This window comes from Brachyhypopomus gauderio, chromosome 7, assembly GCF_052324685.1.
Source record: "Brachyhypopomus gauderio isolate BG-103 chromosome 7, BGAUD_0.2, whole genome shotgun sequence".
Lineage (NCBI taxonomy): Eukaryota > Metazoa > Chordata > Actinopteri > Gymnotiformes > Hypopomidae > Brachyhypopomus > Brachyhypopomus gauderio.
The window spans coordinates 17,985,433-18,013,228 of record NC_135217.1 but is presented as its reverse complement, the minus strand read 5'-3'; the positions used below and the strand labels follow the sequence as shown (position 1 = coordinate 18,013,228).

At 46.6% G+C, this 27,796-nt stretch overlaps 1 protein-coding gene across 6 annotated transcripts in view; it reads left to right on the top strand.

Annotated features, from left to right (window-relative positions):
- The window catches only part of prkag2a (protein kinase, AMP-activated, gamma 2 non-catalytic subunit a), a 46,879-nt gene extending 20,601 nt beyond the window's left edge, over positions 1–26,278 (top strand). For 3 of the 6 annotated variants that reach the window (XM_077012222.1, XM_077012223.1, XM_077012224.1), the window contains 13 exons: positions 7,085–7,326; positions 11,291–11,342; positions 15,371–15,480; positions 16,951–17,032; positions 20,357–20,415; positions 21,500–21,545; positions 21,627–21,681; positions 22,622–22,748; positions 22,912–23,077; positions 23,252–23,289; positions 23,378–23,524; positions 23,648–23,741; positions 24,994–26,278. In XM_077012222.1, the coding sequence (XP_076868337.1) occupies positions 7,085–7,326; positions 11,291–11,342; positions 15,371–15,480; positions 16,951–17,032; positions 20,357–20,415; positions 21,500–21,545; positions 21,627–21,681; positions 22,622–22,748; positions 22,912–23,077; positions 23,252–23,289; positions 23,378–23,524; positions 23,648–23,741; positions 24,994–25,031 (1,256 nt within the window). In that variant the 3' untranslated portion in view covers positions 25,032–26,278. Of the gene's footprint in view, positions 1–7,084; positions 7,327–10,489; positions 10,737–11,290; positions 11,343–15,370; positions 15,481–16,950; positions 17,033–20,356; positions 20,416–21,499; positions 21,546–21,626; positions 21,682–22,621; positions 22,749–22,911; positions 23,078–23,251; positions 23,290–23,377; positions 23,525–23,647; positions 23,821–24,993 lie in introns of those variants that run through there. The other 3 variants (XR_013132363.1, XM_077012227.1, XM_077012226.1) reach the window with 3 other exon arrangements.
- Positions 26,279–27,796: the final 1,518 nt, after the last annotated feature.

Here is a 27,796-nt window from a genome sequence, read left to right as displayed (position 1 = left end):
GAAATTTCCTGTTTTACACAAAATATTCTTACCTGAAAAAACTTGAGTGAAATAATTTTTTAACATTTTAGTTAAAATTAATTTAACTAATTTAACTAACTAGATTTTGTATGAGTGAAGTATCAACAGTGACACCTAAAGACCTACACACACACACACACACACACACACACACACACACATACACACACATACACACATACCCACACACACACTTAGGTCTTAGTGCGTCGTCGGGAGTAGCCGTCATAGGCCATGGCTAAATTAAGAAGGTGGCGGAGTGAAACTGGATCATTAGGAGAGCACTGATTAAGAAAGGCGACTGGCTGGAGATGGAATGAACGTCAGCTCCATGGTCTTCTCCCGTGGAGAACCCGCCAGCTCTCTGGAAGCTCAGCGTCCTCCTGACGGTTGAACCTCTCTGTCTCGTTCCATCTCACCTTGGATCTGGTGGGTGTTTAACATCTCACACAGCCTACCCGGTCTGGCTGCCCACACTGTAAGTGTGAGGCATGATAATTAGGTGGCAAGCTGTGTGATAAATACGCACTGTGTTAGATCAGCCCTCAAATGCATCCCCAAAGCTGGATTGCTGACAGGATTATTGTGGAAGCAGCAATTGCAGACGATAATCTCAGGCAGGTCTTCAACATCAAGGTGCAATGCTCATGTCAGATATGCTTTTCAGAACCACCTTCACCGATTTGGGTGTCAATGTTTTCACAAACCTAATGTGACTACTTATCTAACCAAATCTATAATTATTTCCCTCTCTTACACCCTTTCATTCCTTATGAAGGCCAGACACTAAATACAAGCTCTTTCTCAGGTCAACGGATCCCCCATTTGCATAACAACCGAAACATCCTTCTATAGACACAGTTATAGACGCGTCTATATTTACAGCCTCGAAGGCCAGCTCCATTATCTCCAACAGCTGGTGCTCAGAGTGATAGCAGAGGCCACCTCTGAAATCAGGGCACGGGGCCCAGTCTATTCTGAGCCTGCTGGGAGCTCCTGAGTGGCTGAGCATGGGTGGCTGTGTTGCAGAAAAGCTAAACTGGCAACACAGTGACCCCCCCCCCCCCCCCTCAAGTTGGTATTCCAACAGCCGAGGGGGTCGAAGTACATCCAGAATCAGGACTGAGAGCTAGCTTCTCCTCAGAGCTTCAGAGAACATCAGGGAGCTGTTCCTGTAATGTTCGATTCTCCATTAGACCCATCAGTCCAAGGACAGTGGCTCCATGGCTCCATGTTATTCCACCTCGTTCCACTCCCAACAGCCAACCATCTCCCACCTGTACTCCTCACCTGTACTCCTCACCTGTACTTCTCACCTGTGCTCCTCACTTACGCAGACGTGGCACTGTGTAGGTCTGCATGGTGCAGCTACTGTTCTCCAGAAGTATTTGCACTTTCAAGACAACATTGGCTATTTGTTATAAACTCATTGTCTGTAAACTCATAGAATAGCAGCTTCAAGTCTAAGCTTCTCATCTGTGGTGTGTGTGTGTGTGTGTGTGTGTGTGTCCTTAGAAGATACTAAGCTACAGGGACAGAAGATACAGGTTGGCTAGACAGTGATATCGCAGACAGTAACTGAATTTTGAATTACTGTTATTATACAGATTATATTATAATCATTGGACATTCTCAATTAGGAAACACATAAATATGAACATTATTTCCATTTCACCAGGTGTAGGATGAATTTACATACATACAAGTTTGGTATTCTCACACACACACACACACACACACACACACACACACACACACACACACACACACACACACACACACACACACACACACACACACACACACATGTAATACACAAACACACACAGAAGCAGATGCTATTGTTGAGTGTGAATTGGGTAGGGAGTCTTTGCAGGTAGGAAAGACTATAATTCTTTGCCCTCTTGCATAGTAAGTAAGTAAGTAAGTAAAATACATTTATATAGCACTTTTCACAGGCACAAGCCACAAAGTGCTTTACAACGGAAAATAAAATAAAATAAAATAAATCAAAGACACAAAAACACACACTATAAAACAGAAATAAAATACAGTGTACAAGGTCAACGGCTGCAACCTCCACCACTAACTAAACGCCTGCGTAAAAAGGAAAGTCTTTAGCTGTTTTTTAAAAGTATCTACAGTGTCAGCTGATCTTAAATGTGGAGAAAGTGTGTTCCACAGTTTTGGAGCAACCACCTTAAATGCTCGGTCTCCACGAGTCTTTAGACATGAGCGTGGCACAGACAGTAAACTCAGGTTGTTTGACCTGAGTAATCGTGATGAAGTGTAGGGGTGGAGCAGGTCAGCGACATACACAGGAGCTGTGTTGTGTAGTGCTCTGTTAAAGTTAAAATCTTGAACTGGATCCTGAATTCTACAGGAAGCCAGTGTAAGGATTTTAAAATGGGTGTTATGTGAGACCGTCTGCTTGACTTGGTCAGTAACCTCGCTGCAGCGTTTTGAATTATCTGTAAACGACCACGAGCTGATACACTGAGAGATGAAAACAAGGCATTACAGTAGTCTATGTGAGATGAAATAAACGCATGGATCAGCATCTCTAGATCTGCTGTTGAAACCATAGATCTCAGTTTACTGATATTTCTCAAGTTGAAGAAACAGGATCTTGACAGCTGTTTAACATGAGAATCAAATGCTAAAGACTGATCGAAGATAACTCCCAGATTTCGGAGGCTAGTGTGGACAGCAGAGGAAAGAAGTCCAAGATTTTGCTTAATCGTTTGACTAAGCCTATCAGGAGCAATGATCAATACCTCAGTCTTGTTATCATTTAGCTGTAGGAAGTTATTTGAGGTCCATTCTCTGATTGATTGAGTATGAGCATACATATGAGCATACATATGAGTGTGTGTGTGTTTGCGTGTGTGTATGTGGGGTCTACTCAGCTGACCTCTGGCAAACTCTCTCCTCCCTACAGGCTATGTCAGACAGCAGCATGCAGTCAGAGCCATGTGCACCTGCTGTCTGATCCTCCGAGAGTAAACACACTCACACACACTCCCACACACTCCCACAGTTCTTCCACTCCAACATAAAACTCAGGGCACTGAAAGGGAATCCGCAATGACCATAGCACAGAACCAGGAGCTAAGCGTACATTTCATCAACCCAGTGTAGGAAGAGAGATCTGGCCCCACTCGGGGACGACGCCGGTGACCTGGGTCAGAGAAGTGAGCATCACTTGCGTTGAGAGGAGATTTGGAGGACACATACACACTCAGGTCAACTCATCAACCTGGACACAACCTGCATTGTCTAAACTCATGCTGCTGACTTTCAGACAGAGGACAAATCTGGCAGATAGTGATGATGACTCCAGGGTCTCGGGCTCCATTCATAGGGTGTGTATTTATAATGTAAATATATGTAGATAAATATGTAAGTCACTCCCAATAAGAGTGTCTGTCAAGTTCTGTAAGTACCGTACATGTACATGTAACGCATCTCATGTGGTAATGGTATAATGGGACTCTGGTGGCGATTGATCTAGTCTGACGTGTTGATGATGGGTTTGTTGAAATAGCTGCCTCTGGGAATACAGGCTCTTTGTGGCAGCAATATGTTGCCAACTTGGCTATTAGGATGCTGGCCTCTAGAAAAAAATCAGCTTTTCAGTCCAAGTAAAGTGGCCATTCTATTGGGCACATTTTAGCTGACAGGCACGTAGATTTTGTCACAAAAGGGCCATTCAGCATTTGGATTATGCTGACTGAGTTTAATCTCGGTCAGGTGTGTCACAGGGTTAAAGATGTGTGATGATCTCATATCTCCATCATCCAGCGTGAGCAGCTCTGCTCCAATGTGATATAGTGGGCTTGGATATAAAGGGGATGGTCCACTGTGATATAGCAGGAATGTTCCAGTGTGATATGGTGGGGATGGTCCACTGTAATATAGCAGGAATGTTCCACTGTGATATGGTGGGGATGGTCCACTGTAATATAGCAGGAATGTTCCACTGTGATATGGTGGGGATGTTTCACTGTAATATAGCAGGAGTGTTCCACTGTGATATGGTGAGGATGGTCCACTGTAATATAGCAGGAATGTTCCACTGTGATATGGTGGGGATGTTTCACTGTAATATAGCAAGAGTGTTCCACTGTGATATGGTGGGGATGGTCCACTGTAATATAGCAGGAATGTTCCACTGTGATATGGTGGGGATGTTTCACTGTAATATAGCAGGAATGTTCCACTGTGATATGGTGGGGATGTTTCACTGTAATATAGCAGGAATGTTCCACTGTCATATGGTGGGGATGTTTCACTGTAGTATAGCAGGAATGTTCCACTGTAATATAGCAGGAATGTTCCACTGTAATATGGTAGGGATGTTCCACTGTGATATAGCAGGAATGTTCCACTGTGATATGGTGGGGATGTTTCACTGTAACATAGCAGGAATGTTCCACTGTAATATGGTGAGGATTTTCCACTGTAATATAGCAGGCATGTTCCACTGTGATATAGCAGGAATGTTCCACTGTGATATGGTGGGGATGTTTCACTGTAACATAGCAGGAATGTTCCACTGTAATATAGCAGGAATGTTCCACTGTAATATGGTGGGGATGTTTCACTGTGATATGGTGGGGATGTTTCACTGTGATATGGTGGGGATGTTCCACTGTGATATAGCAGGAATGTTCCACTGTGATATGGTGGGGATGTTTCACTGTGATATAGCAGAACATTTCCACCGTGATATAGCAGGAATGTTCCACTGTGATATGGTGGGGATGTTTCACTGTGATATGGTGGGGATGTTCCACTGTGATATAGCAGGAATGTTCCACTGTGATATGGTGGGGATGTTCCACCGTGATATAGCAGGAATGTCCCATTGTGAAATAGTGGGGATGTTTCACTATGATATTACAACACTGTTCTACTTTGCAGTGGGGGGAGGGGTAATAAGAGGAAGGTGCTGTGTTTGCATGTGTTTGTGCATGAGTAAAATGTGAATATGTCCTGCCTACATGGTAGCGGTGATGGCACAGAGAGGAAAAGAGATGGAAAAGAGAGGAGCACAGATAGCCCAGATGTTGTCATCACACAGAGCGGCTCTTTAATTATCACTCTAGCTTTGGTGGTATTTTTTCCAACCACAGAACCTCTGCTTTCTGTTAACAAGCGTCCGCACACATGTCACTTCAGAGCTCGTTGTCATCTCGACTCGGGAAGTCTTGCCACTTGCACAATGTCACTTTCCCCTCATAAGCCAATTAAAGTGGAAAACCAAGAATGTCTCTGCTGTACCCTCAGCAAGGACAGGTGAGCGTGTCGAACACAAGCCGAAGATGGAGTGCTTCCCAAACTGCGGCGCCTGGATTTGACCGCAAGAGAAGAACACACTGCCAGTTGGGTCACCTTCAATCAGAGCATCAAGGCAATCGCAGGACACAGTGAAAGAATCCGAGAGGGAGCCATTTGATCACCTGACCAACATCAGTCATGCTGCGAGCAAACACAGCGAGGCAAACTACTCAAGATGATTCGTGTTAAGGGTTCCCCACAGGGCTTTGGCGAGTTCTCCGGGCCTGGGAGATGACTGTGTAATGCAATCTGGGGCTCGTCTACAGGTTCCACCTTTGTTCCGGCCTCGCTGTGCTGCCAGAAAGATCAGCAAGGCAATAATTGCGTGTCTCGTAATGGCCCGACATTAAGGAGAATCGTTATGGTGGAGTGTAGCAGAAGCCCCCCCCCCCCCCCCCCCCCCCCTATGGTGGAGAGAAAGGTGTGGGAGGGAATGCTGGGAAACACAGTGTGAACCCTGCTGGCATGAGAACCCAACGAGGTGTGAAATAAGCGCGATAAAGCCATGCACACTGTGCTGGCAAGCCCTCAGACAAGACAAGCCCTCAGGCCTCTTACCTGGCCTGATATTTCTGGTTCCTGCGTTCTTGGGTTTAGCGTACAGTAGCTTCCAAATGGGTATGTCGGTACACCATTAAGCTTAAAGCTGGCAATGCAGAGATATTGTTTATTAAACGTCTTGTCCGGTAACCACACATTTTAAACATGATGTTAAAAAGCTTTTAAAAAAAGACACTCTGGAAATATAGATTTCGAATTTGTAGGCCATAGAGTATTTTAAAAAATTGGGTCTGACTAAATTGCAGTAAAGTTCGGTGTATCGAGTAGTGCTGTAAATGTCATAGCACCAGACAACTTTCGGCTGGAAATCATTCTTCGATTTTTTTTAAAGGGTGGAGTTGTAGGTGGGGAGGGTGGAGTTGTAGGCTTTGAGGGTGAAGTTGTAGGTGGGGAGGTGGAGTTATAGGCTTTGAGGGTGCAGTTGTAGGTGGGGAGGTGGAGTTATAGGCTTTGAGGGTGAAGTTGTAGGTGGGGAGGTGGAGTTATAGGCATTGAGGGTGAAGTTGTAGGTTGGGAGGTGGAGTTATAGGCTTTGAGGGTGAAGTTGTAGGTGGGGAGGTGGAGTTATAGGCTTTGAGGGTGCAGTTGTAGGTGGGGAGATGGAGTTATAGGCTTTGAGGGTGCAGTTGTAGGTTGGGAGGTGGAGTTATAGGCTTTGAGGATGAAGTTGTAGGTTGGGAGGTGGAGTTATAGGCTTTGAGGGTGCAGTTGTAGGTGGGGAGGGTGGAGTTGTAGGTGGGGGGGTGGGTAAACAGTCTTTTTTGATGCTCAGCTATTTCATCACAGTTAACAAACACCAAGACTTGCAGCTGAGGGGATGTAAGGTCATAAAATGTTTAAGATGAATAAAAATAACAAGCTTGGGGACTGAGTGTTTTTGCATGCTAGAGATTTAAATAGCATTTATGTATTTTACAGATACAGGATGTGTGTTCTGTTTTGCAGTTTTACATACATGGCATGTCTGTTTTTGAGTCATTATGAGTTACGAGGTGCTATATAACATTTCTGTTTCCTTCTCTCCCTCTCTCTTCCTTCCTCTATGTTTTTCTTCCTCCCATTCTCTCTCTCTTCTTCCATTCCTCTCTCTCCCTCTTTCTTACTCCCCTCCTCTCTCTCTCTCTCTCTCTCTCTCTCTCTCTCTCTCTCATCCACACAGCCTCTGGGGTGTCCTCACCACCCACCACTCCAACCCAAGTGACCAAAGAGCCAGCACCCATCGGTCCAGAGCCCGGCCGCTCCGAGCCCGCTTGCCCCGAGCCTGGTCGTTCTGATCCTGTGCGTCCGGAGGAACGGCTGCGCTCATTCTCCTCCCCACCGGAAACAGGCCAGCGGTTCGGCCTTCCATCCACCAAGCCACCCCTGACCCCCTTTTCCGCCCCCATCTCTACCTCACGCATGGTGAGGACTCATGGCAGTTGGCTTCCTCCCCACCCTGCCTGGCAGGCATTCTCTGGCTGGTGCTCAGATTTACCTTAAGCACAACTTACGTTATTGAGAAACCGTCCACAACTTGGGAGAGTAGCAACAGAGAAGACTGTAGACCGTGAGGAGGTAGTTAGGATTCACTCATTCAAAATGGCCCCTTTGAAGATAATTTACTGCAAAATACGTCATGGCTGCTTCAGAAGTGCGCATACGTCAACGCAGCCTGATCTAGCTATGTGCCTTTGCTGAAGGTCCTTCAGAGATAGTGTGACATGAGTAACAGTATTGTAGCCACATGAGCAGAATGGTAAAAAGCCACTGTGTGTGTGCTGTTATAATCATTTAGTTTGAGAGAACTGTAACAAGTGTTAATGCCCAGAATAACAATTTTCCAATCAACAAAGTTATTTTTCAGTTCAGCAATGACCTTGGAATATCCTGTGCAGATACAGGATATCGTGCTAGGATTCCTAGCATGGTGTTTAAATGTGCTGAAACAGATGCAGTGTAATAGGCTACCTACTGCACTTCTAGGTTGTGTCTGTGCCTACTGGCTGAGCTAAAAAGTTCCTCGAAACTCAGGCCCTTTGACAGTTCAGTGGGCCTCAAGACTCAGGCCTTTGACTGGTTATCATGTTCATGAGCCAAAATCAATACAACAGACACCATCTGGCATGCTGTTGTCCTAGCCTCCTGCCTGGTAATCTAAGCAGGGTTTGAGCGCTGCTCTCAGCAGATGTGTCATCTGCTTGCCTAACACAGCACAGCCTGAATGTACTCAGTCACATATTCAACTATTTCTCTCTCTCACACACACACACACACACACACACACACACACACACACACACACACACACACACACACACACACACACACACACACACACACGCACACACACACACACACACACACACACACACACACACACACAAATTCAAACTTTATCCCCATAATAGTAGCATTTTAGATTAGCAAAAACTCCCATGCTTGTAAACCCCTTAGTGATGAGGGGTGTTGTTCTCCGGGCCAGGTAACGCTCACGCCACACCACTGGTGTGCTGCATGCGTCTCCTTTACAATCCCAATTATAAATACCCAACTGATGATGAAGTGTTAGGGTTATATGCTAACAAGCAAGATACAGACCCCTGGATCAAAGAACAATCATGGCAGCAACAGTAATAATAACTAGTGAGTGAAATTGTCTGATCACATTACATGGCCAAAGTCACTGTAGTGTATCAATCCACTCTGCAGCAGGGAAGTGTGCACTTCACAGAGGCGGGGGGGGGGGGGGGGGGTGCTACCTGGTCTCTCTGCTGCACTCTGGCCACTGCACTGAAGGAGTGTGCAGTGGACCAACGTGCTCACAACGTGTTGGAGTCTTCCCTCCAACAGCCTCTCCATGGCTGAGCTGACACCACTCTGCCACCACAAAGCTGCCAATCAGGCAACTCCATCCCCCCCTTACTAATGTCCCCCACAATAAAGCTTTGCAGCCGGACATTCTGAGGTCTGTGGGTAAGGTATTCCGTGACACAGGACACCACAGACACGTCCGCTCTATCCTGCTCTTAGAAGTGCAGGCTAAATGGCGTCCAGGTGAAAGAACACGACTCTAGTGATGTTACCTGTCTTCTTCAGGTGGAAGGAGGCTAGCTGTATTCTATTGTCCACATAGCCGCTACACAAACTGTGGGGGATCTATTCGTCTATTTTCATGTGATCTAAGGTGACTGAGAACACTTTTCTGTGAACATTCATCTCCTCTGGGTTCTCTTTCCAGGTAGGACAACTTTCGTAGCTTCTCTCTGCTCAGGCTCACGTGGGGGATATTCTGTACTTCTCCACAGAGCTGGTCTGCACAGGCCTTCAGTGCAGTCCAGTGTCCTTGGCCCTGTCCTCTCCTAATCAGCTGTGATGATGGGAGAGGAACAGGAACCAGTGGGAGTGGTTCTGAAGGTCCAGTGGAGGGGGTGTGGATGGGGAGGTGCACTGGGAGATGGATGAGTGAAGGATTGTTAGGCCAATCGGCTAAAGAGATCTGACTCATTTGCCCTCCTCAAAGTTGAACAATTCTGTAGCAGGCACATTTACGGCCTGCCAACATAAAAACCTGCCACACCTACTGACTCATTCCAGGGAAATATGTTCTCACTCTACATTATTTCTGCTGGTGGCCTCTACCAGATGCTGCACTGGGAAGTTACTAAGTAAAACAATGAGTCACTAAATCTCAACAGCCTCTGCAATTTTAAGACATTGTGTCTTCATGAAAATTGCATACAAAGAGAGACGGCTTATGTGGTAACGTTTGATAAATCAGGCTTCTCACTGTGGTGACAAAAGAGCAAAAGTGATTTACAGTGTGATTTCAGGTTGTCATCAAGCCTCTGAAATGCTCATCTTCGAGTACAGATTCATATACTGTTAACCTAAGTAATTATAGATTTAAACCATTACATTAAAAAAAATGTTTTTATGAGAAAATACTGAAAGATTGTCAAAAGAAAGTATTATCTACATAATATACGGCCTGGGCATTTTTACATAGTCTACTGCTTTATGATTCACTGCTTATTTTATAAGTAATGATCATGTGGTTTGCATAAACTTCTCATGTCACAGGGTTAGGGTAGAAATACGTCTCATCACATCCCTGTGCATAGTTGTTGTGCTAGAAAAAAAAAGCTTTTTCTCTCTTATTAGAAATCTCTGAAAGAAAGTCAATATGTTCTATTTGTCTCCAAGTGTCTGTAGAACAAATGATTATTTCCATGCAATTTTACATATTCTATTATCTGAAGCTGTTTCTTTTATGTGCACTGAAAAGGAATAGCAATTATTTTAAACTACTTTGTTTTACACCACTAGCAGAATGTTGCAGGTACAGTTTGACATTTTGAATGAGGGCTTTACCGAATGTGTTTTGTGCAATAACAACTACAGGTGAAAACAAAACACAACATTTCCCTGTACAAACACACCTGCACGTTTCTACACACTTACATGGCGTAAAAGGGTAAAATAAGGGTAAACTTATAATAATGCAGCTCTATTTTTGCAGTCTACCCTTTGTCGTTCGCCACGGTCACTGTCAACCATTACTCAGATTTCCTAATATGGTAAACCAAAGACTTCCTGGTTAGAAGCATGCCCTTTCAGCTCCCAAAATATATTGTATTCCTGATTGCTAAGTATTATGCTGTAATGATATTACGAAATTATTATGATGAATATCATCATTCTCTCCGACTGCCATGAAGACGATTGAACCGGATCCTGAACTGTGACTAATAACCAGGATCAACCTTTACCTGCTTACCTGGTACCTGGAATCTACCGTACAGTGTTTCAAATAAAGCAGTGCAAACGAAATGGTAACTAGGATCATCTAAAGCACCCACGAACGAGCCGATGGTCCATTGCTGCAGCAGCAGGGCGGAATACTCCATTTTAACGCGACTAGGGGAGCCGGGTCTGTGGTTCCGTGGACGCAGGATCACGTAGACGCGGCGCAAACGGACCCAGTGCAGTTGGACGGATGCGCAAGGGCTTAAATATCGTCTAATAATATGCGTAAATAGTATAAATGTTTGCGTGTGGCTATTTTTTATTTCGTTTTCCAGTGTGGGTAGGTGAGCTGCGTCGACCAGGGCTGGGGAGAGACAAGTGGCCACGGCGAGAGGAGCAGCTTAAGCTTAAAGGCTCTGTAGTTCTGCGCAGGAGTTGGGTTTGATGAAGAGTTGGGTTTGATGAAGAGTTGGGTTTGGAGAAGAGTGTGGTGCTGTCGTCTACTGTAGCTTTCATTTAACCCACTGCCCACCCCCGACCGGACCGGCTCTTTGCCGTATAACCCAGCCGTGTGTTTGGAGCAGCCGAGGCAGAAACACAGATCCGCAGTTCTTGACCGTCCCCTTCGTCTCGTCCGCAGGTCCGCGGTGTATCTGGAGGCATGTTGGAGAAGCTGGACGTCGAGGATGAAGGTAAGCCCTGTCAGAACCATCCAGCCGGTGCTTCTCTCGTTTGGGTCGTGCCGTTTATTCTGCAGCGGCGGCTCATGCCATGTTGACTTTCCCTAACTGAATCAATCCGTTTTGCACATTTTATTTACTATTTTTAGATTAATTAAATGTAGGTGTTTGCATTCGACCGTATCCTGCAGCTCAATGCCATTCATGTAAACTTGCGATGCGGGTTTTTATCCCTCTCAGGCAGCCGAGTCTGTCTAGGTCTATCGGGGTTTAGATTTCCTTGGATGGAGAGGCAGACGGGCATTAATAAAGTGCATTAGAGGCAGACGGGCATTAATAAAGTGCATTAGTTTTAGTTTGTTGGCTGTATGATCGTCACTCGACTGTTTGTTGCAGGTTCTCGAACGGCGCGCGCCGCCTGTCCGTAGAGTGTTGAGCGCGCGCCGCATTCGCGTGCCTTCCAAACTGACTAACAGCGTTCTTAACGTGCACGATTAAACCAGGCGTGCTGTGCAACGTGGACGTGTGATCCCGGATAGGGTTATCCCTGCAAGACGTCGCACAGTTCCTGCAGTTGCAAGTCACACGTTTTGACACACTTGCTCCTCCTCCAGATCCGCGCGAGCAGGGTGTGTGTGTGTGTGTGTGTGTGTGTGTGTGTGTGTGTGTGGAGTGGGGTGTGAATCCCCACCACCCCCGAGCTGTGTTGAGAGAGGACATCTTCCTCTGTAGTCACCCAGTGTTTACGTCTCTTCGTTTTTTCCTCTCGATGTGGGCGTGTCTGACTGGCACTAGCTATACTTTAACAGGTTTCTCTAGTCTCGATTTGGACAACCTTGTATTTTTAAAAAATAGTTAAAAGTGTGTTTAGCAGAGCTGTTGGCTATTAATAAAATATATATAATTGAGGTCTAAAACTGTAGACATTATTCCTGTTCTGCAAAGTTAAATTACTATCCAGCACCTGCAATTAAGTAGGTAGGTGGCTCTCTACCAGGGTCTGTCTAACCAAAACAAGGTTAGGGCAGTTCTGTAGCCGTGCCTAGGGGATTGTGCTTGGACACTGCAGTAAAAATCACTTTTAATGATATTAAGTCTTGAAAACAGAGAGAAAGTGCTTGATGTAGTATTTTTAAAGATTCCCCCCTGTTCTTGATAGGAAGCTAGCAGAAACTATAGGTCATATTCCCTTCATTGTCTTAATAGAAGCCTTTTTGTAAAGTCGGTGTTTACATCATAGATAAAGCTGTCAAGTACTATACCCTCTCCTGTGACGTTAAGTTCACTGTTAATTTTGCAAGCTAATCTTTATACTTTAATATTGTTGTATTGCATAATGGTTTATAAAGGTATTCTGTTGCAGTATCCTTCTCATATGCCTCATAAAGATAGTCACTTTTAAACTGCTGATCACACCTGGGATTTCTAACCTTCTGAGCAGTTCAGCAAAACATGATCCTCAAAGTTTCTAAATTTGGCAGAAAGCTGTTTTACATTTGGGTGTAGTGTTGAGAGTCTATTGGTATAGCATAAAGCACTTGTGCAGAGGGGGACTGAACCCCAGTTCCTCACAGCGGAGGCAGATTTGTTACATGCTGTACCAACCCATTTTAGTCTGTTTCCTGTCACTACGCAGTAGACTACGTACAATTGATGACCGCCTACACTGAATGCAAATGTCACTTCAGATTCGTTCCTTGTTGAACGTTTTGGGAATAGATGTGTACGATCGCAGTAGAACACTCTTGTGAACAGGCAGAGACTTTCCTTCCTCGAGGTCGTACCAGTGACCTGCAATCACTGGACATTCATCAGCCAGCGCCCAGGTTGTGCTGTCCTTAAAGACGTAGTGGGGACCGAAGTGAGGTGAAGCGTATGCTCTGTGGACATGCCTTTTACCATTGGCCTGCCTTCTGTAAGCGTTGTACACTCTTCTCAACTGGAAGGTGGTCATAGTTTCCACCGAGACTCTGTAACCGGCCAGCGTTTAAATCCAAGGTCTAAACAAGGCCATGTGCGGAGGCATGCAGAGAGGTAGAGGAGTGTTTTGAAAAGTTTTTACGCTCCGAGATGGGCCCACAAAAAAAAGCCGTTAACTGATGTTTGAAGGGACAAACAAAAGAAAGAGAAATATGTGGTCAGAGGGGGAAGCAAAACCAGCCATGGTACACTTCTTTAAAAGCTTCTGAAAACCATAGTCCGTCCAGCAACAAAGGGGCCATTCTGTAGTAATTCGGTTCTCTGAATAGCTCCGTGGACCTTTGCCAGGACGTCATGCTTCTCTGGTAAATCCAGGCTACTTGCATTGGCCAATTGTTTAGGCTACTTTCAAGATTCTTTTATGTGTTGCTGATTTGCTTACAGGGATGGGAGGGGGGGGGGGGGTCACAGATGTGTTGCAATGGGAGTTCACTGTTTTCAGGATGTCTTTGTTGACTGAGTTTTACAGCTTCGTAGGTGAGGACACTGATCGTTGTGCTGACAGGACGGTCTGTTCCCTAAATGTTTATCTTCGAGTTGGTAGCCAGAAGCTGCCCTCCTTTTAGATTGGCTTGATTTCCATGAGCTAATCGCTCACAAATTTGATAAGCTTGGAGTGCTGGGAGTTCCTTCAACATAATTGAGCCTGAAGTGCAGCACTGTCAGATTAGCACATGCATGAGCAGAAAGTTCTTATTGTTTTCTCGTACGTGTGGATGGTAGTGTTTTGCATATAAAAATAGTAACCCAACCCAAAGATTCACATTTCCTCCATACTAAAGCCCTCAGTAGCAAGAGCAAGAAAATATTGGAATATGTGTAACATCTCTTAAATCTAAAGGAAGCATATAAAAGTTGGTGGAAAATACTTCAGATGTTTGCTTCTCCTTTCTCAGCCTTTAATGGTGTCTGAGCTCAGAGAAAAGCAGATTAGTTTGACGCGTGAAGACTAAACTGTGCTGTGTCCGGCCTAATTGAAGTCCTCAGGCCAGACGCACCCAGCTCTGCTTTCGTGATGGTTCAATTTTTCACCAAGATTAGCGTGCAAGGGAGCAGGGTGACTTGTGCGCACGTGAGCGGTGACAGGCAGGGGTAAACGTGAGCGGCCGCGGTCGCTATTGGCCGCACAGCCCGCCGCGTGTCTCGTTGGATCAGTGTGGCGACGTGGGCTGCCTGTTGCACTACTGATGGGCAGCTGTCGGCAGCGCCGGCCTTTTTAAAAGATCGCCTCATGCGACTGACTTTGGCTCGGGAATGAAGCGGCCCCTAGAGGAGCCGGCCCGGTAGCCTCCGGTGCTGAGGGCCGGTGGACCATTGCCCCCCCCCCCCGCCCCCCACAAGCCCTTCCCAGCCGCACAACAGACGGCTGTGTCGTCTGGACACGTCCCAGGGAGCTGCTTAGTCTCTGGGAGTGCCACTGTAGGAATTGCCATGGCAACTAGCATCTGAGTATGTGGATGGAGTAGAATGGCGACAGAGAGTCGGACACACACACACACACACACACACACACACACTGATTCACTGTCCAGTGTGTGCTTTTCTTGGAAGTTTTAAGGCCATCTCTGTTTTCTTTCTTTTTATTTTATTTTTTTTATTTTTTTTGAAAGCCTCAGGTGTTTGATAGTCGATTTCAAACCACTTAAGGACACGCAGTATTGTTAAACGAACTCTTCGGAGCGGTGCTCTCTGGCAGTGAGGCCGTTTGAAGTCAAGACAAATGCTTAGTGTTCCTGAATAAAGATCTACGCTTTGTTTTGGTTTCTACTGAAATGTCCAGCCTAGAACTTTAAGTGTAGTTTAAGTAGGAGATTAGACTCAGATCAACAAGTTTCTTTAAAGGGGGATTTACATTGTTACTTCAGAAAATATCTTTTTTTTTTTTCTTTTTTCTTGGAGTATCTTATGCGAATCTGACTTGTAGACCTTTTGTCCATCAAGTTGAAGCTTTTCTCTGTGGAGTTTATGTGAACTAGCATCCTGGTATATTTTATGCCCTTTTTTGAGAGTATATGGTACAGTGTATTTGCACTTATGGCAGACTTTGTTTTTCTATGCAGTTGTTGAAGAGTCTGAGAGTGATATTTATATGCGCTTTATGAAGTCCCACAAGTGCTACGACATCGTCCCGACTAGCTCCAAGCTCGTGGTCTTCGACACAACGCTCCAAGTAAGTAGGGAGGTGTGGGTTTGGGGGGGGTTTGCTTGTCCAGGTTTCCAGTGTAAGACCTTAGAGTGAATGCAGGCTGTTTGGATAGTCTCCCCATGTCTCTCCATACTTCACTAGTAGAGGAACTTATAGATGGTATAGCAAACCACACAGTTGCGGCTCCAGTATATAAAAAAAAGCTGAACGGTTTTGTAGCACTACAGTGAAAATATGAAGCGTGAAATTAATAAATTGCCAGTTGAGCTGGCACATCGCTCCTGTGCATCTGCAGGCTGGTTAGGTGCATGAAGATGATTTATTGTGACCATTACCTTGATAGCTTAGTAGAGAGAGGACTTTAAACAAAGGGGATATATATTTTAATATAGAGGAGTGTTGAATAAATGTAATAAGTTCTCTTAAACGTATAAATCCTGCCACCTGCACTTTCTTTACTCCCGTCCTCGTGCCAGCAGCATCAGCCAAATGTGTGAAGGAGACCTCAGGGTGTGTCTCCGCCCCCTCTCTGAACACCCCTCTTAAGGGGCGTGTTCAGTTGAAACGCTGGGAGTGTTAAGGGGGCGGGGCACGGCGCTCTCGTATGCTTTTGCTTCCCCGTGGAGCTGGAGCCCCATAGCTGATGCCTGGCTGCTTCTCGCGAGCTGCCCGTGGTCTGATCCATAACACGTTTAAGTTCTCTACGTTCCCACATATTGTCGTTGCGTTCAGGTTTATGATCTCGTGCTTTCATCCCATATCTAGAAGTCCAGCAGCACTCGAGTGTTGCGGGGTGAGTGTTCGCAGGGCGGCCAGGGTCACATTTTATCAGTACGAGCACACGTTTGATGGCTAAGGAGGTGAATCGCTCCCCCTCTCTGCGGCTCTGATTGGTCTGCTGCAGCGGCATGGCCACGCCCATCCTCACCGACTCACCACAACGAAGGGACACAACAGGTCTCCCAGCATCCAGGAGTTTCCGTTTTGTGTAAGGACGTGGCCCAGGGGCTTCTCATTAGGTCACCGCCTGCGGCTCCATTAAAGTTTAATGCCCCAAGATTGAGCTCTTAACAGCATGCAAGAGGAGAGACAAGAGGAGGCGGTTAATTTATTTAAGAGTTGCGAGATGCAACAATTAATGCTTTGTTTGTGGCCGTCCAGGGTTGGTCAGGAGCATCTGAAACACATGCATCTAATTTTGAAAACATTTTATGAAGTCTTGATGAGGTAATTTTAGAAGTTTCTCTTCAGTATATATTGGCAAAAATGTTTTTATCTTGCAGCAATTTACACTGAAATACTGTCTTATTTTTTCCATGTCCCTTAGAGTATAAACTCTTGGAGTAATAGTTTGCAGGTTTTCATTCAGTCTGCACATACAGCCTGTAGGCACAGCGCTATTGAGCTTTGCAGCAAAAGAAAACATGGGTGCAGCGCCCTCTGTCTGTTACTGTGCGCATCTGCTGGTTTTCACCCCCACCCTTTCATTCTCAGGTCAAGAAGGCCTTTTTTGCTTTGGTGGCCAACGGAGTCCGGGCTGCCCCCCTGTGGGAGGCGAAGAAACAGAGCTTTGTAGGTGAGTGCTCCTGTCAGATGACTCAGTCACCCCAGTAATGGAGTCTTAGTGGAGCAGCGTGGCGTGGTGAGCTACACCCAAATCATCCGCTCACTACACGTTGACCTGCACCTGCTCGTCAAAGGCAGCTCCTCTGTTCGGCTGCCGTCTGGAGTTGTGCTGTTTGCTCTCTGTGAACCCATGAATGCCCTCAAGCTGAGATCTGTGCGCTCTGCCCTGAGATATTACAGCAACTTGTGGCTTTTTGGAGGCCATTCAGGAAAATGCTTTTAAAATTGTAATGCCAAGCAGCTTTTCTGAGATTTGTTCTGGGATTTGCTCCTTCTGGGGAATATCAGACCGGAAATTGTATTTCAGCTATCTTTATAAAAGATGCGTCGGCCCGGCTGTCTTTATAAAAGATGTCTCCACTGTTGGGGTTAACTGCAGCCTTAAGCATAAACGTTCTAGTCAACTATGAGCTCAGGAAATGATCCATATATAGATTACACATGCATATCCTCATGCAGCCGCACCAGTACACGGCCACAGGTCATGAGCAGCAGCACTGGGCCCAGGTAGCTGGCTGGAGTGGGTCAGCCTCTCTCTCTCTCTCGTGCCCCCAGCAGCGGGCCCAGGAAGGGAGGGGCAGAGGGGCGGGGCTTCAGCGGGGGGCAGAGGGAACAGAGGCAGCGGACGGTTGAGGAGAATAGACGTGAGGTCCAGTGAGGCGCTCTGTGCAGCATCACGCCCCCTGACCTGTTTCTGTCCTTCGGTGCGTTCCCCTGTGTCGCGGAGCAGCTGCACACCGGGTTTGGCTGGCCCAGTGCGTGGGCCCGGCTGTCTCCGCCTGACGCGGTTAACTCTGCGTGTCGCCTCTCGCAGCAGGTAGTCGATGGCGCGCTGGAAACGCGGGGAGTTCCGAGCCCGTGTATGAACCAACCAGGCGACAGCCCCGCATGGGCGGGGTCTCTGTCCTTCTCCCGGTCTAAGGCTCCCAACGCCAGCGCCTCGGGGCATAGCGACAGACTGTTATGTAACTGCCCCACATTGGCTGACTTGGACGGGCAGAAGTGTTTTTCAACAGCAGGTGGCTCGTTAGCAGGTGTTGCGGACACGCTCCGATACCTCGCTCTTCAAAAACCGAAATATTGCGTCCTTCCCCCTGCCCCTCAAAAGCGAGAATGCTCTCGGCCCGTTATGCTAATGAAAATGCGGAGCGCTGACACGTTCGGTTTTCTTTGCGCTGCTAGCGTATGACGTACTACCCTGCTAACGTATGACGTACTACCCTGTTGTCCCGGCTCATGTGGGCCAGACGAGCTCCGTCTGAAGGTATTGCTGAGTCATGGCCCGCCACGGTGGGCCTGGACCATGGGTTAAAGCAAGAAATTTTCATTTGACTGAAAATTTTTTCTTGGCAAAAGACAATGCCAGCAATTACTGACAATGTGGTGTAGTTGGGACACGGCCTCTTTTGCCTAATTCTACACAATAAACACATTTATAAAGTATATTTATCTAAACAGCCTGTGTAAGGAGAGAAGAGAGAATGAACACCTGAGCAATAATTGTACATAAATGTGTATTTAATGGGAGTTATCTGGGGGTCCTCTTCCAGAAAATTATTTAAAGATCAAGTCAAATTTAGTGAATCCTGGTGAGAGGTATGAAGCTCTCTTGTTTTTATCAGATTCACCATCGCAAAAACATAAGCCGTAAGATTACCTGCTTTAAATAGGTATGTTACAAAAAAATTAACACCACTGGATAGGGCTTTTAAATACAAACAGAACAACACCATCCATGTTAAGCCTGGTTTAAGCCTTTATACTTGACGCAGCACGAGTGGCGTGAGCAGCGCGAGGGTCCGCACGCCGAAAATGACGTAATCGCGGTGACTCCACCCGTGCGCGAGAGCCTCGCAGTCGTGCACCTCTCGAATTTTGTAACTTCGCGCGCACAGCGCTTCAGCGCAGTGAACCAAGTCATGTTTGCCGGGTTCATACACCTTTATAAGGTGGAATTAAAGCACTTGTACGTCACTTTCAAGGTCCATTTCAACGCGTTCTCAACGTTAAATTTAATTAAGTTAAATATTTATACATATACTCGAAATAATTCTCTTTTTATCACATTATTTAATGGTGGTTTATTTTCAAAACGCCCAATCTTAACGACTTCACGTTCTCTCATGTTTCATCCTGGAATTACAAGAGGCTCGTATTTGTTAGCGTAATAACTGTTCAGTCAGACAGATATTTGTTGTGAAACGAAGTAGTTACATTTTCAAGCATTTTAAAGTACTTTAGCCTAAATTCCAGCACTAATGCAACATTACAATTGGTCAGGTAAATGTTCATTCCCCTGTTTTTGAGGGGACTACACTGCAAAAAGAATGTGACGCAGCAAGTAGCCTCCGCCGTTCGCGCAGGTGTACAGAGTCGCGCGCTACGGTCATGCCAGGTAGGAGGGGGGTAAAAACTTTTCTACGTAACATCCGCAAATCTGAAGGCGGAATGAACCGCAAGTCAATCAAATGACACCGCCGTCATCTATCCAGCGCTGATGAGCGCCAGTGAGAATCATATTTCGGCCACAAAACAGATAGCACGTGCGTGTGTTGTTTATTATGATTTGACGGATTTTTTCCCCAAAAAAATCAAATGACGGAAATCCGTCGTAGTGACGGAGAACTTTAACCCATGGCCTGGACTGAGGAATAAACAAGCTCTCGCACTTCACAATTCTGGCAGAGCAGGTGGAGGTAACCGGTCCAAACCGGACACGACGGGTGCAGCTTGGCTCTCCAAGATGGCAGGTGTAGATGAGGTGTAATTAACGGGGGCCTGAGTGCCCTCTCTTCTCGGGTTAAACTCACCACGCCGGTCTTCGGGCCCCATGTCTGACCGTCGGACCATAGAAGTGTGACTGAAACCTTCTTTCACCAGCGAGGGGTGCGATCTTCTCTGGAGCAGAGACGCTACACGTGAACGCTTCATGTACTGTAGAACTCTTATCTCATGGTCTAGAGCTGCAGGTCGCACTCGTCCTGCCCTTCCTGCTCGATTCCACTGTTAGCAGCGCCAACATGGTGGCGTTGGTGGGCTGTGTGTCAGCACCTCCCCCTCTGTGCACCCTCTCGCATGCTTGGCTGCCGATCACGGTGTTGTCCTCTGGGGAGACCCGGAAGAGGCCTGCAACCTTGGAGAGCACACTGGGATCCAGGCAGAGAGAGGGAACATCATTACAGGCCCTGTGTGTGTGTGCGCGCGCGCGTGTGTGTATGCGCGTGTGCGCTTTCAAGACCTCTCCATCCAAAATAACTTTTTTCTTCTTTTGCAGGAATGTTAACCATCACAGATTTCATCAATATTCTTCACAGATACTACAAGTCACCAATGGTACGTCACACACATCATTAGTCCTCTGCTCCTGATGGACTTTGATCAATTGAAATTGGGAGAGGTCATTGTTAACTAAACGTGCACACACGTGCTCCATCTGAAAGAAGCAGATCACTGTGATCACAGACCACAGGTGTGCACCGGTACACGAGGGGTTAACCATCATGGCTGCACTGCTGCTGTTCTGTTATGGCTGGACGTCACTGTGTAGATCTTGTTCAGGTTTTGACATAAAGGAGGTGTGTGTTGCTAATGAATATTCATGAGTTTGAAGATGCTTTTTTCACTTTGCATCTGTGATGACTAGTACCAGTTTGTGATGAACCTCAGAGAGGGGAATCCCGAGTGATGCTTGAACTCCTCAACATTCTGCATGTCTTGGCCATTACACCAAAGGAACCTCCTTCCTCATGCATATTAATGAGGAGTGGAAGCAGGTGTGTCCTGTCTGTCCTGCAGAGACAGGACGTGGAGCCCAGAGAAAAACAGTGCAGTGGAATTTGCCCCTGGGCTCAGTTAATTATCTTCTAACATCCTCATGTTTTTGATCTCATGGAGTGTGAACCCCCCCCCAACCCCCATGGCGACAATGCTCGCCTGTTCTGTTTACGTCTGATGGCCAGTGCGTTCAATATCGCACCAGGCCAGCGATGCATTGGGTCCGTGCGACCTTGCCCATGCCCGGCCACCTCGTTAACGTCGCCCAGCGGGGTCTCGCCCAGCCGCGGCTAGTTCACACCTGTACTCCTAGACACACCATTGCATCATGCCACTGCTCACTGCTTCAGCTCCTAATGGGCACCCCCCCCCCCCCCCCCAAACGAGCAGCTCGTTAGGACTCTGGCCTTCCCCTCCAATTATCTTTACTGTGCCCTGCCCCGGTTCCCCATGGAGTGGGTCACGGGCCATGTGTCTGCTGCTTGCCATTGGTGGGGGCAGCCTGGTTCTGTGCAGCGTGATGGAGGCGGAGATCTTGGACTCTCTCTGCTTGGTGGTTTGTAATTGGCCATGGTCTGTGAATTCTTGATTCTGCTCGGCCTTACTCGTGTTTCTGATGTGCGCGCGTCTGCTGTGGTTTCAGGTCCAGATCTATGAACTGGAGGAGCACAAGATTGAAACATGGAGAGGTAGAAGAAGGTCTGAAGCCTTTTGATTCAGATCCGTCTCTTCTCACCAGGCTGAACGTGTTTTTGTTTCTGTTTCAACAGAGCTCTATTTACAAGAAACATTTAAACCTTTAGTCAACATATCCCCAGATGCAAGGTAGGCCATCTGAGCAGGTTGTTCTGTTTTCTGTGCAAACCTAATCACCTGGGGGTGATTCTCCCAACACCCCACCCCCGTTGTCTTACCTAAGACAATAAAACACCAGATTAATGTATTCAAGCAGTTGGCATTAGTGTTTTTTTTGGATGTGTGCTGGTAGTTAGAAGTTATATTTTGCTGAAGGACAGGAAATTCTCATGCAGTCTTGTTCTTAAACTGCACTAGAGGAAGAAAAAGCAGAAAAGGGCCCAGTGGGTTTAGAGCACCTGACACACGGCAGTGGGGAGTTAAATCTACTGTACACATCGTGCAAAGGCTGTTTGGCCACAGGAAGACAGAAAGTGCTTCTGTCAGTAACATTATTGTGCAAACGTAACAGCAGTCTTGTAAGCAGGTCTTTCCATTTTGTTGAACATCCACCTTCTTTGGGTGGGGGTATATGTATAATGTATATAGTGTATAATGTATATAGTGTATGATGTATATAGTGTATGATGTATATAGTGTATGATGTATATAGTGTATAATGTATATAGTGTATAATGTATATAGTGTATGATGTATATAGTGTATAATGTATATAGTGTATAATGTATATAGTGTATGCCCACCTCTTATGAATCAGGTTTCGAGCTATATTCCATCAGTTCTGCTCTCCTGCAAACAGGTGTGGTGTGTGACGCACACATGGCAACCTGCCCATATGTCAGTGCACTAAATTAATGCATTTCTTCCTATAGTAAAATGCAGGAGCGAGTTACCATCTGAGACCAGTTTCAGGCCAGCTTTGCTCTCTTCGTTTCAGTGTGTCTGCCGAGCTGCTCCTGAATTAGAACCGAAGGGAGATGCCAGTGTGTGTGCCTTAACCCTTTGTCTCTGCTGTTTCACTGTGCTTTACTCAATGTGCCAAGACTATTTTTGTGTGTGTGTGTGGCAGCATATTTGATGCTGTATATTCGCTGATCAAGAATAAGATCCACCGGCTGCCCGTCATCGACCCCGTCAGTGGAAATGCACTTTACATCCTCACGCACAAACGGATCCTGAAGTTCCTTCAGCTGTTTGTAAGTATGTTCGTGTCTTCAGAATGTTTGTCTCAGCATTAGTTACTTTCAGCAGGGCGTTTGATGGCTCCGTTTCTTTGAGGCATACCACACTGGAAACCTTTCAGAAGCGATTTAGAAGCTCTGACTGGACTTCCTCTTGCTCCGTGGCACTCCTGGACAGGTGTGTGAGATGCCAAAGCCGGCCTTTATGAAGCAGACCCTGGAGGAGCTCGGTGTTGGCACCTACAGTAATATCGCCTTCATCCACCCAGACACGCCCATCATCAAAGCCCTGAGCATCTTTGTGGAGAGGAGGGTGTCCGCGCTGCCCGTCGTGGATAAGTCTGGTAAGGGCAGAAAGCACCACGAATGTGCCTCATCCATGTGTGGGGTGGGGAGTGGGCCTGGTCATTTATTGCAAATGCTACAATTCATCTTCTCGACACTAGATGTCGCCATCGTTTCTTAGCATAAATTAGTGGGTTTTTTTGTTTTTTCTTTTATTATTTTTCTCTTCACAGGAAAGGTTGTGGATATATATTCCAAGTTTGATGTCATTGTAAGTAACTTAACCTTTTTATGGGGGGGCTTGACTGAATTTGGTGAAGAATGATTGCCCTCATACTCCTTGTGTGCGCTCTGTATAGAACCTCGCTGCTGAGAAGACCTACAATAACCTGGACATCAGCGTGACTCAGGCCCTCATGCACCGCTCACAGTACTTCGAAGGGGTCATGAAATGCAACCGGCTGGAAACACTGGAGACCATAGTGGACAGGATAGTCAAAGCTGAGGTGAGATGCTGGACGAGGTGTGCGTCTGCACGCGTAGGAGATTTATGACCAATCCGAGGTGAGCTCAAGGTTGTGACGAACATGCAAATGTTGACCGGCATGTCTGACCCCTCTCTTCCCCAGGTACACAGGCTGGTGGTGGTGGATGACGGCGCTTGCATCGTGGGCATCGTGTCCCTGTCGGACATCCTGCAGGCTCTGGTGCTCACGCCAGCAGGTATAGACGCACTGCATTGCTAAAAGCTCCTCCCCCTTCGTGGACCCCGCCCTCCTCCTCCTCCCCCTCCCACGTGCAGGTACCACTCCCTCGCCCAGCTGGGCTGCCAAAGCACAGGATTGTTGCACGTCACTGGGAACTGTGGGATTGAGAGTCACTGGAGTTGCACTGACTTTTCACTTTTTCACACTTGCTGTGTCTGGTGTGTGTGCTACTGAATAATCTTTTGGGTTTAATCAAACCAAGGCTGTTCAGTTAAGGGCCTAATATTGTTTTCGGGCACAACCTGATTTCACTAATTAGGATTATTTCACGGTTTGTGGTTACTGGGAGCTCTGCACAGCTTGAGAAATTTCCAGGATTGTGTTTTAGATTCAAGGTCTGGAATAAATTCCTACTAGGCTCTCAACTGAATGGCTTAGTCTAACATATATAAGCAAATTTGCTGGCATCAAACAGCATACCTGATAAGAGTGTGTGTATGTGTGTGTGCGCGCTTGGTGTGTCGTCTCAACGCGCAGACTGCGAAAGAGGAGGATGATTAATGAGGAGAAGGCTGGGGTCTTTCTCCTGGCTCTGTGCTGTAGCCTGAAGCTCCTCCCCCCTCCAGACTGGCCAGTCTGCGTCGGGGGCGTTCGGGCTTCTCCCCAGTCCCAGCGCGCTCGCATCTGCCCATTTAGAACGCTGTCTCTGAGCAGAACGTCCTCCGCGTTGGTATTGCCGGAATTCATGGCTACAAGCACAGAGGTCTTCCTTCGTGTAACGCCGATGTACGCCGACAGGGCCGTATCCCACGAGTCCCTTCGGCCGAGTGCCACCTGGCGAGAGTCCTGAGCCTTAACTAGCAGATGCACATTGCTGCTAAAGTTGCAGATGTTTGCACATGAATCAACAGGAGTTGGGCTTCCTGTTCCTCACCGTTTCCTCCTCCGTCCCTTTGCGCTGTAGGGCTGTGTGGGCGTGGCACAATCTGTGCATTTTTTGCTGTGGAAATGACGACTCAATCTGCAGAACAGCTGAGGGGATTTACTGCCAGTCTACAGAGAAGAGTCTTCAGGACACTGACCTTATGATTACCAGGAGTTAAGAGTTAACATCTCGTAGATTAGTACAAGTTGACCTGCGAGCGAGCGAGCGCGTGTTTGCTGTTTTGTGAAGTGTGGAACCAGCAGCAGAGATCGGTTGTTGAACGACTCTGTGGAACTTCTGCCTCTCCCTCTCTCTCCCTGTCCCTGTCTGTCCGTCTCTCCAGGTCTGAACAGGAAGGAGAGAGAGGGAGAGGCTGAGTGAGGTACATCGGGGGGCTGCTGAGTTCTGTCGTGCTGCTGGAAGGGGATCAGATGCTGGAGCTGGTTTGTGTGTGGTGGAGACGTGGCCCACCGTGGGCTGCCAGAGATGGAGCCGGGGGAGTGGGGGTGGGCTGGGGTATTAAATATGCTGCTGGAGGCCAAAAGATGGAAGGACGGGGAGGTGGAGGCGACGAGTTGCACCACCGGGGATCTTCTCGGGAGGGATTCTGCAAACCTTGGCATCCCAAGCCTGTTACCGCAAGCGCACTTTGATCACTTTTCACTACACATGAAACATCGCCATCTGGTGTCCATTCTATGTTCCAACCTTGACTGATAGACGCTGGACTGTACCATTTATCAACTTGAGGGTGTCCTGTTGAATGGCAGGACATTCAGGACCGACTTCTAAGCCAGTTTTCACCATTTACATGTTCCTTATGTAGAACGAGGCTTTGACTTGTGGCTTTACATGAACTTGAGTAAAAGGTCATTTGATGCGTTCCCCTTCGCTGATTCTTCTGCAAATATCACTCTGCCCTCACTCGATCGCAACCCTGCGGACTGCAGACAGATCGGTCAACGGTGCCTTCTGTCCACCAGTCGTCCGTTGTTGACGGCCAAGAGAAAGTGAGTATAGCGAATGTTCAAGTGAACCTGAGAGTATCTGAAAACCAAAATATCTTCTGTTTTGGTTGTCAACACTTTTATCAATTGCTTAAGTTTATATTTTTCTTCTTTAGGAAAGTTCTTTATTTACATAAGATGGTGTTTTTTTTATGATGCTGTAAACACAGATTTAAAGGTTTATTTATTTGTAGTGTAGCAGCTGTTTTTATTTTAATAGTAATATCTTTAATGGGATGGAAAGGCAAGTCCTGCCCCTATGCATTAAGCTGTTCTGATGTTCGATGCGGTTCAGAACACAGCCGCACGTCTCCCTGCCGTCTCCAGTGTAGCAGCAGCATGTGGGCTGATCCGAACACGCGAAGAGCTCTCGCGTCTACAAGTGCCAGAGAGAGGTCTATTTTTCTGTGTATTAAATGTCAGCAAATCATATTTGTAATATTGCAGGGTTTAATTTCCAATTCCTGTTGTGGCTGTGTTGGTAAAGGTCCTTGATTGAAGCGTCGTGTGCACTGAAAAATGCACACGACTGGTGTGAAGATCACAAGAGTTCTTGGTGATTTATTATTTTTTTTCTTTTCCATTTTGCAGTTTGAAAACAAAATAAAACATGCTACTGAAGTTTTTGATGGTTGGTGTGTTCTGCTTATTGGAGCGTGCAGGTCTTCACCAACATTTATGATGGAACAGTAAAGCGTATTGCATGCAAACCTTTTAATGTGGGACATTGAAAGTATGCTTTAATAGACTTTTTTTTCTTTTTACATGATCTTTATTTTAAGCACATGCTTCCCCGATTGCTACACGTGCAACGTTCGCAGGTCAGATAAGGATTAAGTGTTTCGGACCAAAAGTCTGTTCTAGAACCAGCGAGGGTCACTGCTTCTGCTGCAGAGAGCGCGTGGAAGGGCCCGATGTAGTGCTACCGCCTCTCCCAGCACGGTCATATCCGGGCCCGATGGAGGACAACTCCAGGACAAATGCCAGTATTCAAATCAATATATTGCATTATTCCTTATATTACTCATAAAGTTGGAAGCTAATGGTTACCTTTTGTGTGCCATGAGAATATAATAGGGGCAGGGGGGTGGGGGTGGGGGTCCTTTTAAACTTTTAAACAGTGATTTTTTTTTTAAGATGCATCCAGGCATTTATTTTGCTCTTAGTTTCAGGGTGCTGCTGTGTGCTCCTCTATAGTCTTTGGTATATCTGGTATATCTTTTCTCTGGAGTTCACACTGAGGTCCCACATTTTCATTATGCCACATCTACCAAAGGTCTGTAGTGCTTATCTCAAAAATACTCTCTGGGGGAGGTGGGATTTTTCTTCCTTTTTCTGTATTTAAGTGGTATTGCTATCAATTGATGTAGCTCGAAGCGCTCGTAGAATAATTTCATGTAATTTGCATCATGCTAATTGGGGCTATTGGATGGGGCTTTTGGGTGCAATATCACATGCTGCTCTAGCACTAATCTACGGCCTCGGCGCTTGGAGACCTTGGTGAGCATTCTTGGGTTAAATAGTGAACTCGGGACAAGTGGTGCCCAATGCTGCTGGCCAAATTTAATTTGCATAGAACACACGCATAAACAATCCAAGCACAATGAAACAATGGCCTCCCCATACTGTTTGTTCACGTGTGACATGAGAAGGCGAGACGTGTCCATCATCTGTTCCATGTTGCGCTGAACGCACTGGCATCTACACTGGCTCCCACTGCTATACACAATGCACTACAACACATTACTTACCCACATACAGCAACGTGCACAACAGAAAGTGAACAGTTGTGTATGTCCCAAGTTGTTCCACTAATGTCTCGTGATCAAAGTGGAACTGCTATACTTACTCACCTCCCACTGGATTAGACGCATCATGTGATGCGAAGTTAAATGTGTTCCAGCTCCCGTGCCAGGCAGCTGTCTCTCTTGTCCCGTCGCTGGTGCACATGTCTGATTGCAGCAATCCTGGAGATCTGGGATTTGAAGTTCTTAACTGTGCTTACCTTGCACCGAAACTCACCAACCACTTTATTAGACACACCTACATTATAGATGCATTTTAAACATCTACAAACTGGTCGTGTGGCATGGAGGTCACACCCTCTCTGTTCTGTTCCTCATTGGTCAGTTTCTGACC